The sequence below is a fragment of the Bos javanicus genome, chromosome 13 (genome assembly GCF_032452875.1).
Source record: "Bos javanicus breed banteng chromosome 13, ARS-OSU_banteng_1.0, whole genome shotgun sequence".
In the NCBI taxonomy this organism is placed as follows: domain Eukaryota; kingdom Metazoa; phylum Chordata; class Mammalia; order Artiodactyla; family Bovidae; genus Bos; species Bos javanicus.
The window spans coordinates 55113016-55126768 of NC_083880.1; the positions used below are offsets into that span (position 1 = coordinate 55113016).

The 13753-nt window shown below is 55.4% G+C and overlaps 1 protein-coding gene across 3 annotated transcripts; it reads right to left on the bottom strand.

The window, feature by feature from the left end:
• Window positions 1–10447, bottom strand: LSM14B (LSM family member 14B). Of its 3 annotated transcripts, XM_061436982.1 has the most exons (10): window positions 10160–10444; window positions 8215–8378; window positions 6924–7059; window positions 6075–6191; window positions 3822–3989; window positions 3514–3591; window positions 3155–3316; window positions 2653–2803; window positions 1609–1794; window positions 1–1133 (listed from the first exon to the last, which is right to left on the bottom strand). In XM_061436982.1, the coding sequence occupies exons 1-9, from the start codon at window positions 10284–10286 to the stop codon at window positions 1623–1625; spliced, it is 1275 nt and encodes a 424-aa protein (XP_061292966.1). In that variant the 5' UTR covers window positions 10287–10444; the 3' UTR covers window positions 1–1133; window positions 1609–1622. The 3 variants fall into 3 exon arrangements, with proteins under 3 accessions (XP_061292966.1, XP_061292967.1, XP_061292968.1); XM_061436983.1 differs by lacking the exon at window positions 3514–3591 and having other exon boundaries at window positions 10160–10447; XM_061436984.1 differs by lacking the exon at window positions 6075–6191.
• Between the last annotated feature and the right edge of the window lie 3306 nt (window positions 10448–13753).

The following is a 13753-nucleotide window of genomic DNA, read 5'->3' on the forward strand; positions in this document are numbered from 1 at the left end:
GAGTTTTAAAGGTTTGTGTGTTTATTTATAATTACAAGTTTACATTACTCCAACAGAGCAACCCCATTGCTATGCTCTAATTCTTAGCCATGAAGTCCTACAAAAATAAACCTAAGCTTTTACAGTAACGTAATACAGAACTAAAACCTTTATACCTACTTAAAGGGATTTAGTTACCAAGGTGCTTATGTTCACCACAATGCCCTGTCAGAGGGAACATGCTTCTACTACAGGTCTCATGCAACGAATTTATATTCCCACCCTCCCCTCCACCTACCAGTAAAACAAAAACATGGAACTATTTACAACTGAGAAGAAGTATGCTCTCGGTCAATCGACCTCGCAAAAAAACAAAGACTGGCTCATTTCCAAGTGGATGAGACACCGAACAGCGTTCGGCCTGAGTCCAACACTGACTGGCCTGGGTCACGGACTGGCGAGGACAGGCACGCCACCGAGGGGCTTGTCCTGGGTGTTCACCCCCATCCCGATTCCTACAGAAGCCACGTTCCAAGTGACAGCTCACCACCAGGAGCCCCCCACCCCAACCCCACCAGCCCCTACCTTGACATTGCCCCTTGGGATGTCAGGGTCATCTGCTTTGCTTATACAACATGATCCGTGGGACACCGCACTTTCCCTGCCCTAGGCCCACCCGCCCCCACATGCCCCTGTGCTGGCCGTGCCCGGCTCCTGGGCCCCACCTGTGGCAGTGAGGGTGCCAGGCCAACAGCACCTGTGGCCAGTTGAGTTACAGAGATGCATTTGGCTGCTGCATTTGCCAAATGAAATTTGGTTCCACCTTAAAGTCAAAGCTGTCCAAGAAAGGTCACAAAATGAGGATCACGCTTTCGCTCCAGAACCTTTCTGCAGAACACCAAAACCTTAGAAACAGGCTGTGCACAACTAAAAAGGAAAAATAGGCTAGGAAACCTCAAAGCGGTTTCCCATGTACACTTCCCCAAACAAGAGGTTCTAACCCAGACCACATCCAAGTTCAGTCCAAAACTTAAGAAGTAGCGTGGAACTTTCCAAACTCAGTAAACGAAGTGACCACATCTCCCCCAGTAAGTGCAGCGTTCTCCATCATCCTCGTAGACACGGCCTGGCACCCGTGCCGCTTCAGCAAGAGCCTTCGAGAAGACATGACACCTGGTTAGTATCTTACCAGGCACCTCCCCAGCTCAAGCCCAGCACACCCTGGCCTCCAATGAAGGGCTACTCAACCTTCCCCCAACCCCAAGTCAGCCAACACAACTTGAGATCATTGTTTTTGTCCACATTGGGGATTGGGAGGCAGCTCCAGGTCCCACCTGCAGCTCACATGCCATCCAGACCCCAAGGGGCACATGTGATCCCTTGACCTAGTTAAAGATGCAGACTTGGGGGCACTGCAGGACCAAGCTGGGGCTAGTCCCAGCTTGTAATCATCTCTCCTGATTGACCACACTAGAGGAGGAAACACCCCACCCTTCTGTGCCTGGACCCTCACTTTGACAACCTGGGGCCTGAGTCTCACCGTCCTTGAGAGCCCCCCAAGTGATTCATTAAGATTACGGGGCCCAGTCTGGCCAAGATGCTAAAGGATCACGGAGCCCCCTCACTTACCTTTGGCTGCCTCGTTACACCCTGCCGGTCCCAGCTCTGTGGGAAGTCGGGTTACGGCGGGTTGCACCGTTGCCCCTGCCCCCTCGAAATCCACCCCGGAAACTACGGCCTCGGAGGAACCTCCCTGACACTCCGAAGGTCTCCGTGTTGAGCTTCCTCTCCTCAGCCCACGTCGTCCGCCTGGAACTGAACCACAAACAAAGAACGTGAAACTGACTGCAGCAGGCAGCTCCTCACACAGCCTGGGGAGGAAGGAGGACAGATGGTGACTCATCACTGGAGCCATGGGGGGCGGCGGCAATCCAGTCAGGACCTTGGAGCCGGAGCCTCTGCACTGCAAGGATTCCCAGGCCTATTTCCTACTGGACGGGTCTCTCACACCCGCAACCTCTGAAAGCCAGCACAAGACTGCTGTGTGCTCAGGGTGAAGGGAAACAAGAGCCTCTTCCTTTCCTTTCTGCTGTACCCCCAGCGCCCACTACTCCACTTGAGTAACGGAGGGACCTGAGTGTCCACACCATGCTCATCCTACAGACTCCATTTACTGTCTAGCATGTTCCTGGGCAGCACCTAGGCATCAGCAGTTGGATACTAAAAACAAAGCACATACAAGTCCCCGGCCTCAAGCCATCAGGTTTAAGAAAACCGTGGACACCCATGCCAGCTGCCTAGGTGGCAAGGGCCTCAAGCCAGCAAGGTCAGACCAGGAAGCAGGCCCAGGCGAGGTGGTACAGAACTGAACATCAGCAGTACCAGCGGGGAGCACTTTCCACCCCCACCCTGATGGTTCGAAAGGGCAGCTGAGCAAAGAGGGGCCTGGACCTGGGTCAGATCACTCTAGCACCAGTGACCCCACCTACTGATGGTGCCACTGGGGCTACTGTATGCATGATGGTGAAACTGTGAATGGGGGCCCCAGAGATCTGCCCTGAACCTGAGATCTGGGTTTGGTCTCCATGGGAGCATGCCCCAGTCTCAAGGGCAAAGGTACACCACCTCCACACCAGCTCCCCGAGGCCTTGCCTGGTCCCTCAGATCCCCAACCTGGTTTTGAGTTCAGAGGAGATGTTGTCAAAGAAGGACTTGGATTTGTCATAGTAGCAGTTGGGCCCCAAGTGGTCCTCATCAGCAGGGGCCTCATCACTCTGGGTCACCACGGCCAGGTCCTTCTCTTCCCCTTTCTCAGCTTTGTCATCTGCACAGAGAAGCAGAGCACTGAGATGCCAGGGAGCAAACCAAGCCCCTTCTGCCAGGACAGGTGCCCACTAGGCCACTCCAGCTGACTGAGGCTTGGGGAAATGCCCGGGAGTGTTCTGCACTGAGTTAAAGCTCTTCTGCTCCTCAGGGCTGGTCTCTTTCACCCCGCACTGCCCCAGGCCCTGCAATCTGCTCTTGTCCCCGCTCCAGACTCCTCTCCTTGCCAGGAATTCCTTATATGACAGGCAAGCTTTCCCAGTGACCACCATTCCCAGCTGCCCCCCACCCCCAGCTGTCTTTCCTTGACCCACTCTATGGACACTCCTGGGGGGAGGGCAGATTTTCAGACCTTTAAAATTCAGTTTCTTCTTAAATTCCTTGTCCAGCTCTTCTCTGTTGAACTGGGCATTTGCACTCTCAAAATCAAAGTCACCTTCAAACTTGATTGTGTTTTCCTTGATGTTAGTTGGACGGCTTTGCCCTCTGGAGCGGTTCCTTGTTCGTCTGTTCCCTGTGAGAAGAAAGGGTGGCCTTGGCTGGTAAGCCACTAACCCAACATTGCTCAGTGTCAAACAGCAGACCAAGAGGGACAGAATACATGGAAGCCACCGCTGAACCCGGCCCCCTGAAACTGTCACCCACGAGAAGCAGGCAGGAGCAGTGAGCAGGGCACGGCTCCCCAGAACTCTAAATGGCAATAGCTGTTACCTGAGCGCCTCCTCTGAGGTCTTCTGTTCTCGTCGTTCACCTGCCCTTGAGTTTGCACAGCTGCTGGCTGAGCTATATCTAAGGCGCAAAAGGAAAGAGTTTAAGGCCAGCACCCGCAGAAGCAAAGCCCAGCAAGGGATGTAGGCGGCACCCCCAGGGTACATGTGGCAAGAGGATGCCCTGCAAAATCTATAGGGCTTGTGAGGTGAGGGGCCGGGGGATCTAGTTAAAAAAATAGAGACCCCCCCCAGGAAGCACTGTGCCTATGAGAACATGAATAAAGACCAGGGGAGAGAGCAGTTAAGTACCGGTGGTGGCCTTGGTGCCGGGTGGGGCCGGGCGCCCATTGAGCTGCATGCCCACAGTGCCCTTGCCAGGTAACAGCTTCTTGGAGTTTAAGTTATCAAGAGATCCAGTCTGGACGGCCTGCTCCACCATGGGGCTCTTGCTGACTGAGACAGATGGAAAGCTGGCTCCTGAGTTGAGAAGAAGAGGATTTAAAAATGGAGAAAAGGAGCAAGCCTCACACCCCACACCCCGATACTTGTCTCCCAGCTGGCGAATGAGGCAGGAGAGGAAGGCAACTGCCTTGAGAAATTCTACCAAACGCAGCACAGCCCTGACTTGTACCATCCCCTGCACTGAGTCTAGGCAGCAACAAAGCCAGCAGGCTCCCCTAGTTAGGGCACCCCGAGGAGGGAAACCCCTACCACCATGAACACCTCTCAAGTGCCTTAGAAAACGCTTCCCCCAAACCACATAAGCTCTAACCCCGTGGGGGCTCGACAATCCTGAGATCCTGGTGAATTCATGGTCTGAGAATGTGTTTCACTCTGGGCCCTCCTGGACAAGAACCATCTCAGTCTGGCATCTTCCACAAAATGCAATGGTCAGCCTTTGAAGTTAAAAATGCTAGAACACGGTCATTTTTGCTTAAGGCGCAATAAAATAAAAAAGGATGAAGCGATGAGAGCTGACTACAGAGAAGTGACAGCCTGTGCTCCCCCAGTGAAGGCTCATTGTAAGAGCCCAGGGTTCCCAGGCTGCCCTTGGAGCAGGCACTGCAGGAATCTTTCCCCACCCCGAGGCATCCCCAGGCCTGAGGGCAGAAGAGAAGCCTCGGAAGCCAGTCTTGGCTGAATTCCCAGCTCACGGGAGGGGCTTAGCCACAGGAGGAGGCCAGAGGGGGAGGTCAGGCCATCTCCCCTCCCACGTTCCTATGGGCACTGTTGCAGCAGACAGCTGAAGACTAGGTGGAGGTGCACAGACTTCTGAGACAGAATGAATCCTAACTATAGAGTAACTATGTTCGGAGGCGCAGCCCAGCACACGTGAACACAGGACAGTCTACCTTCTGTTGCAAACACAACAGAAACGACTGTGAGAAATTCCTTGTAAAGATCAGAAGTACTCAGAAGCCAGGCCCTACACACAGGTACTTTTTATTTTGGCCACACCACAAAGCAGGGATCAAACCTGTGCCTCCTTCAGGGGAAGCGCGAATTCTTAACTATTGGACTACCAGGAAGTCCCCACGCTGGTACTTCTAAGTGTTCTCTGTGATGGCATTAATTAACCTAGACTACTTTCTCTGACAATTGCGTCACTGAGCATGACCTTCCCACAACAAGACACAGCTGTGTCCTACTCACACTGTAACCAGACTGGGCAAGAACCTTGGGCTTGTTTACCTTTCACAAAAACAGACCACTCAAACTATCTTGCCCTTAGAGCAGTTCTAAGTAAAGAGCCCTGCTGCTACTGCTGCTAAGTCACTTCAGTCGTGTCTGACTCTGTGCGACAACCACCAACTATCTCAGGCAGTTTTTAAATGGAGAAAAACCATCACTGCAGCCATAGCTCAGATCCTCTGGCATTCACGCAGGAACGCAACACAAGCAGGTTAACAGACTGACGGTAGTTGTGGACTGTAACGGAAGCCCCAGGTACCATCTTGGACTGAGTCTCTGCAATGGTGAGGGTGGCACACAGCGCTCTCGTGTCAGACTGCTGGTGAAAGAAGGCCCAGAAAGGTCAAGAAACTCCCACACATGCAGGCACCCGGCAGACAGGTTGCACAAACCAGTGTTAATAAGCCAGGGATCAGGCCCACTGTTCACCTGGTCTACAGCTCAGGTTGGCCACCCAATTTTAATGGTGCTTCTTTCCCCAGAGATATCTGAGGCCCCCGATTCCTCATGCCCTGGGTGGTGAGGAAAGTGCCACACGGATCCCAGAGCAGCAGGCGATCACCCTGCAGACTTCCCCAATAGAAACCCCAGAAAAGGGCCTTCTGAGCAGAAGTAATACGGAATAGGTGAAAACAGGCCCTGGACTCAGGACGAGTGAACAAAGTGCACTGCCGGTTCTTTCTAATCAGTCATTTAAAACTGTGGGAGCCATTACTCCAGGATCGCATGCAGAACCACACAGAAGCACTTGAGCTGATCCATGGGCTCAGCAAGTTATTTGCTACAGCTACCGTCATTCTGGGCTACTACTGGTTTACCCCTCGCTCTTAGCTCGCAACACGGCATGCAGTTCTCCAAAACTGCTGTTACCCTTGGAAGTGAGCTGGTGTGGCTCTGAGGACATGTCAAGCTCTGAAACAGGTTGTGGAGATGGAGAAGAACTAGGGCTGGAAGCCGCGGCTGAGGCTGGAGGGCTTACCAACTTCTCTAAAAGAAGATAAAGGAGACAAGAGCAAACAAGAAAGCACACAGGTGAGTAAGGAGAGACTCCGCTCGCACCCAGCAGGCTCTTTCACGGGGCACTTTGTTCACACAAGCCTCACCTAGGAAGAGGGAGCCAGGTGAGAAGGGCTCCTGCACTGCAGGAGCAGTGGTCAAGACGGCAGGACTCTTACAAGCATGATTCATGAGCGAAGTAGGCAATGCCTGCAACTCTGTGGTCTGAATACACTGCAAACCTATGGCCAGGTAACCCTCAGTCTACGCGTGTAGAGAACTTACTCAGCCGTGGGGGAAATTTCACTTTTTGAGCAAAGCACTGACAGGAGAATGATAAAAGGATAGAATAGGTGGGTGTTGCACTTAACTTTTATATTTATAGGCTGACAAATGTGTAAGTGGTTAGAACTCATCTGTAATTACACATATCAGTTATTTCTTCCTTGAAGCAGACGTACCACAATTTCCACCCAGACACAGGCTATTTTAAAGGAATTCTGATTCAATTCATCTGTTTCAAAACTCATACTGCTGCCTCTCTCACTCATTTGAGGAATTACTAATTTCTCACTAGCTGAAGGGGCACTGAGAAAGGTACATTACGCAGTGTGCACTACAAATCTGCATGTGACAAGAATACAGTGTCCCCACCACCAGGGTCTGTGCCCATCTCCTGGATGTCACAGCACAGGCAGTTCACAGGTGGCAAAGGTTACTCACCTAAACCCAAGGAAGCGGCATACTGCTGGCTAAGCAGGGAGCTGGCGGCCAGCTGGCTGTAGGGCGGCATCCCTCGGAAGGGGCTGTAAGGCACGTGTGGCTGGAAGGAGGAGGCCGAGCCCGAGCCCAGGGAAGACTGAGCAACGAGACACACAGGTGAGAGCAGCGCAAGGCCTCCCATCACCCTGCCTGGAGAGCACCGTGCAGACCAGCAAAGGCAGCCAGGCTGTCAGCCTGTGTTTGCAGAGGCTGAGGCGGCACTGAGGAGCATGAGCCTCCAAGATAGCCTCAGGGAGCTCAGAACTGCCCTTTCCATACCTTATCCCCAGTTCCACCAGTCTACAAAATTCTAACACGATCTTCTCCTAACGCTATGAACCCCTCTAATGGCCCCTGCTGCCTATGACTAGAAACTCAGAGGACCAGGGGCATCGACTAGGCCCTTCCCCCAACATTCAGGGGCCCAGCTGTGCTACTAGGGAACTGTCTTCACACGTTTCCTCTCTGGCTCCCCACCTTCAGGCAGACTGGTGCCTGGGCCCCGCTGTCGCTCAGGACTTGTTCAGGTACTTCCTTCTTCGCAACTTCCTAGGGATGCTCATTCCAAACCTTTCCAAAGTCTGGCCTGGAGCTTCTTTACGGGCTCCACAGCCCAGAGTGCAAGCTCCTACCTCCCAGGGGGCACGCTGAGCCCCAGAGCCTCCTGCAGTGTGAACCCAAGAAGAGTCAGTGACTGTCGAAGTTTACAAGTCAAGAAAGGGACTTGTAAACTTCTTACAAGTTAAGAAAGGGATTACTAGGGACCCCTGGGCTCCCTAGTAATCCAGGGCAAATGCCCTAATGCAGCAGGCAGGCATGTGGTGTGAGACCTGCAACGTCAATGTTCCGCAACTCTAAATACAACGCCTGGACAGTGTGGAAACAGCGAGTTCCGCTGACCCAAGTCCCTCCAAACGTCTCTGCTGCTCATAGCACACCACTGGGGCTACAGGCTTACCCAACCCGACACTAAGGACAAGCCCCCCAGGTGCATATCGGTAATCTCCCCTAGAAGCATCTCACCCCCACCCCTCCCAGCACACCCACCTCCCTCTTCAGTACACCCCACTGCGTGCTAGAGGTGGTTAAGACCTCCCACAGAACACCAACCGCCTAGACGAAAATTCAACTACTTTTCACGAAAAGATCATTCTTTGAGTTGAGCACTCTGGCCAGACGACACCAAGTTCCACTTGGAAACCAGCAGCTCTTAGAAACAATGCCCACAACAGAAATACAGAGAGGCACTTACTTGAACGATAGCAGGATCCTGAGGGAGCGTGTGCTGAGCTTTCGGAGGTTCACACACAGTAATATCTTTGATATCACTTCCCCGGAAGATGATGTACTCATAAATCTCCTCTCTAGGGGGAGCAGGCCTATCTGTGGGACGGTCTTCAGTACCGAAGGACCTCACTTAGGGGTTGAGAAAAAGAAGGGTTAATTTGTTGTCCTCAACCAAGTGCATTCAATCAGTCCCCTCCTAGGAGCCATCCACAGCACCCAGTTTCCACGTTTCAACTAATACCCACCCCCCAATTATCAATGGAGAAGACCCCATTATCAACTGACAAGACCCCAGCTGTCGAAGCTCCAAAAAGTTCTAGGTCACAAAGGACAAGGAAAGATTCATGAAGCTCAGTGTTCTCACTTTCAAATACAAGCCAGCGCTCTCACAAAATGAGTCGTCTGGTTTGCAGAACCCCCATTCACATCTGACTTAGCAGATTAAACGGCCCCACAGCTGCTTTTTCATTGAAACTTCACAACACATCAGCCCAGGGGACTCTGTTTTCAACGGAGAAAAGCCGTGGGTTGAGTGCTATCCCCACCCTTCTGTCCACAACCAGCCTGGGAGGAGCTGGTAGAGAAACAATGGGAGAGGGGGGCCCTGAACATGGACGCCCACCAGCAGTGTCACTGTCTCCTAGAGGAACTTCGTAGGGGGTTAACCCCTGATGGCAGGGTTCAAGGAGCCCAAGCTCCTCCTGGGATCTCTGAGGCACAGATGGGCTTGAGGCTGCCTCTAACTAATTTGAGCACACTGAGGACCAGGGACTACTCTGGGCTTCAGGTTTTCCAACCAGGGTCTCAGGCCAAATTCAGTCAAAAGTACAAATGACAATATAATCTTATAATACTAATACTAGTTAGTACTATTACAAATTAGTACTTATACTAACACAATACTAATAATACTTGTATCAACACCTCCTGGAGCAACGCGTCCATCCAAAAACTTAACTACCAGTCTTTAGAGGAGCTATTCCCAGAGCTGGGAACTGACTGCGACCTAAAGGCCTGGGGCTCTAACACAAGAGCGTGGGCGCTGGACCTTGACCCTTGAAGCCCAGCACAATGTCCTTGGCCTAATAAGACCCACCAACCACACGGGGCTTCTGCAGACCTGGCTGCACGCAGCACTTCTAGGAGGCAGGGGAACCACACTAGTTACCTTCCCGGAGGATGAAGACAAAGGAACTTTGAGGCCACCTCCTGCCTCAACACACTCAGAAAGACTCTGGGCTCCAGCAGAGGCACAATGCAGCCATCTTTTCCCTAGTCTCCCAGGACTTCAGTGGGGATACCAGCGCCCGCAGGGAGGGGTCTGTCACCAAAGGATAAACCCACAGACCGAACGTCTGAATTAGAGTAGGAAGGCGCTTTCAAACGGAGCACCTAGCCGCCAACCGACGCTCTTATCCTGGCAGGAGAATCCATTAAGACGTGGTATTTGTTCAGGCTCAAGGCCCCAGCTGCTTAATAGGTTCCAGAAGGGCTTGCAGGAGTCGTTTTCTTACCCCCCGCCCTCACAGCGTCCCGGAGAGGCCCGGGGAGACTCGGGTCTGCCCGCCCCCCCATCCCTCCCTTCCCCTCCCCTCCCCCCACCTCCCCACCCCAACTCCGGGCAGCGCGGGGCTGCGGCTCACAAATACGCCGCCTCCGGGGCCCGGGGAGCCCATTGTGCGGGTCCAGCCCCGGAGGGCTGCGACGGGAGAGGGGCGGAGGCCGGGGGCGCCCCGGGGGGCGCGGACCGGATGCGGGGGCGCGCCAGGGGGCGGGGGAGGGGCGCCAAGGGGGGGTGAGGCGGGACTGGGGAGGGGGCGCGCTGGCGGAGGTGGGGGTAGGGCGGGGGCGCGGGCCCGGCTGTTGGAGGGGGTGGGGGCCGGGCGGTTGGGACGGCCGCGGGGCGCTACCTTTGGCGAGCGCCACGGTGGAGTTGTCCGTGTCGATGGTGTAGAGGATGCCCTCGTAGCGGATCTGCGCCTTGGAGATGAGGCTGATCTTGCTGCCCAGGTACGGGGTGCCCGAGGAGCCGCTCATGGCGGCGGCCGCCCGGCCGGGCCTGGCCCGTTCGCCTCCGCGCGGTCGCCTCCTCGCCCTCTCCTCGGCCTCGGCGCCGCCTCACCGCCGCGCGAGGGCCTCCGCGGGGACCTGCGAGCGAGCGGCGGCGGCGCGCGGCCGGGGGCTCTGAGGGGAGCGCGGGGGAGGAGGGGCCACAGCAGCCACATCCGGGGCCTGCGCCGCCACGCCCCGCCCCCACACGCTCGTCCCCCATTGGCTCGCCTCGCCGGCCTCCCTTTAAATATGGCCGTGCCGCCGGCCTGGGGGCGGGCCCGCGATCTGCGCCTGCGCAGCCAGCGCCGCCAGCCCGGGCGGGCTTTCCCCTGCTTTCCGCCCCACTTCTCGGCTGGCTCCCGGCGGGCCCCGCGCAGGGTGGTAGCACGAGACACGATGGGCAGGACTGGGGGAGGGGTGGGAATCGGCCGGGGCGGAGCGCGCGTGCGCGGGAGGGGCGGGGCACACGTGTGGCGAAGGGGCGGGGCGCCAAGTTCTGCCTGCCGCGCGTGCTAATCTTCTCGCCACCCAGGGGCAGGGAGCCAGTGGACAGTTTTCACGGCTCTGTTTCCCTTTTAAAGCAGCTTGCCGGACATCTTTCCCCGGCCCTGGGCGGGAAGGCCAGCGTGCGCCCCAACTCTCCCGTTCCCCAGGGGCGAAGATTGGGGGCTCCTTTCCTCGGGGAGTGACGGGGGGCCGAGGTCACTGACCACGGAAGTCGGGGTCACTGACCGCGGAGTGAAGGTGGGAGGCCGGGGAGGTCTCTTCCTTGAGGGTAGAAGGTAGGAGGCCGGGCCATAATCATTGCCAGCGGGGTGGAGGCGGAGGGTCGGGGGGGAGGGTCTCTTCCCTAGGCGGAAGAAGACGGGATCAAGGTCACTGCCTAGGAGGTTAGGGTGGGGGCTGCCCCTCGCGCGTGGGGCGCCGTAGTAACTGCGGGTAACGAGCGCTTCCGGCGCGTTGGCCGCTAAATATAACATGCTGAGCGCATCTTCTCCTTTAATCCCGCCCCTCCCCCTCTCCTGCGGTGGCGTTCCGTGTCCCTTAAAATAAATCCCAGCCGCGCCACCAGGGCCTCCGAGCCCCGCCTGACCTGGCCTGCTTGCCGCCTTGTCCAGCTCCGGCTGGAGGCGTCTCAGTGAACTGGGGAACGGGTCGCCCCTCCTGTTCGTTAGACCCCTCTTCCCTGCATAGCCCTGTACTCCATGGGTGGTTACGTCTGCACTTGCTTTTTTTTTTTGGTCTGTCTCGACATCAAATCAGAGGCCAGTATTGGGTCGTGTAAAAGCTTAATGAGTGGTGACCAGCATTTTATAAAAACGAAACAGAATGAGGCGGAGAGCATCTCAGGGAGAGTGCTCTGGCCCTGGGAACCGTTTATTTCAGGTACACGTATCTAAGTGGGTACTTGACCAAGATGTAAAGTGCGTTGCTTGCGGTAAGTGCCCAATGAAAACGTGAGAGCCACCGCAGTGAACCCCTTACCACACCGTGCACATCGGCTCTGACTCCCCATATTACAGAAGAAACCGAGCCTCGGCATGGGAGGGCTACGCGGCCCGCAGGTTGCAGATGCCACAGACTCCTGCCCTTGTGAACCCCCTGGTCCCACAGGCACCCCGCAACAGAACAGTATTAGGTTGGAGAAAAGGGAGCAGAGAGGAAACAGAAAACAAGATAAAGAAGTCTTCAAAGTTTAACTGCTGAGATTTAGCTGTGCTTCTCTGCTCCTGGAAGTGCACTGGTGAAGTGACCCCTGGGCTAGTCCAGCTCCAGTAAGGTCTCCAGGCCTCGAGGCATCTGCCCATAGGCGTGACACAGGGCGCTCCCTCAGCACAGCACAGTCTTCCCCAGGGCGTGCCTGTGTGCCACAGTGCCCCCAGGTCTCCTGAGCACCTCAGTGACCATACGGCCTAGGGTCCCCTGTGCAGCTGATGCCCCCCCGGCCACTATCCAAGGTGCAGAACATGACTTGCCCCAGGTCACAGGTTCTGTGGCTCACACATCTTGCCACAGCTGTGTGTGTGCAGGGCCGCTGGAGGGGGGGTGGTGGTGCGGAGGGGTGGGGGCTGCGTTCACCATCAGGAGCCGACTCAGCCGTGGAAAGGGGGCTAGGTCATGAGCTCCAGGGTCAGGGCAGGGGCAGTGCCCGAGACCTCAGAGAGACAACTGGGCTCCCAGTGTGCAGCCGGCTGGTTCCCAGAGGACGTCAGTCACTGCAAATGGCAGGGCAGAGCCTAAAAATACACGTGGCGCACAGGTCCAGGAAGGCTGGCTGTGCCATTCATTCCTTGGCATCCTGCCCACAGTGGAGGGCACTTGCAAAAGGACTGAGAGGGGGAGCAGTTGTGTGGGGCCTACACGTATCTCAGAAGTCTATTAGTGTGGTCTGTTTCTCAAGTGATGACACACCCCTCCAGCCCCACCACCCTAAATAGTGGTCCACAGTGCCCACCTGCTCAGTCATCACCAAGCCTTAGGCTCCCAAGCCTGGGGATGTAGTGCGTGCTAAGTCACTTCAGTCGTGTCTGACTCTTTGCGACCCTGTGGACTGTATCCTGCCAGGCTCCTCTGTCCATGGGATTCTCCTGGCAGGAATACTGGAGTGGGTTGCTGTTTCCTCTTCCAGGGGATCTTCCCAACCCAGGGATCGAATCCACATCTCATGTCTCCTGCATTGGCAGATGGGTTCTTTACCACTTGGGCTACCTGGGAAGCCTGGGATGTAGAGAGAGGAGCTTAGAACCCAGAAGACTCTGGGTGGATTGGACTCCCTACCTCAGTTTCTCCTTTTGCCAGATGGAAATGACAGCTGTCCTGCTCCTCTCACTGGGAGCATGTGAGGACCCCAGAAAATAATGTTTGTGATGGGCTTTTGATAGGTGCTGGGGCTCTGCAGAAGCGGCTGGCTAGGTTTCCACTGCACCCACGAGCCACACACTAAGCCCTGGTGTTTGGAGGAGAGCGTCCCTTATTAAGGGCTTCCCAGGTGGCGCTAGTGGTAAAGAACCTGCCTGCCAATGCCCAAGAGATGCAGGTTTGATCCCTGGGTCAGGAAGATCCCCTGGAAAATGGTGTGGCAACCCACTCCAGTATTCTTGCCTAGAGAATCCCATGGACAGAGGAACCTGGTGGGCTACAGTCCATAGGGTTGCAAAGAATCAGACACGACTGAAGAAACTCAGCATGCTCACACACATGTCCCTTACTAAGGACGAATGTGAAGCTACACAGAACCCTGTGTAGCCTGTGTCCTGCAGCAGGTGAGGGGCAAGTTGCCATAGAAAGCCACTTTGTGACTGATAGGCAACTGAAAAAGAATGCCTGGCCTGGCCACTGACCTCACAGGTATTATGGCTTAGTAGGGGCTTCCCTGGTGGCTCAGCGGTAAAGAAGCTACCTGCAATATAGAAGCCACAGGAGACACAAGTTCAATCCTTGGTTGGGATGAT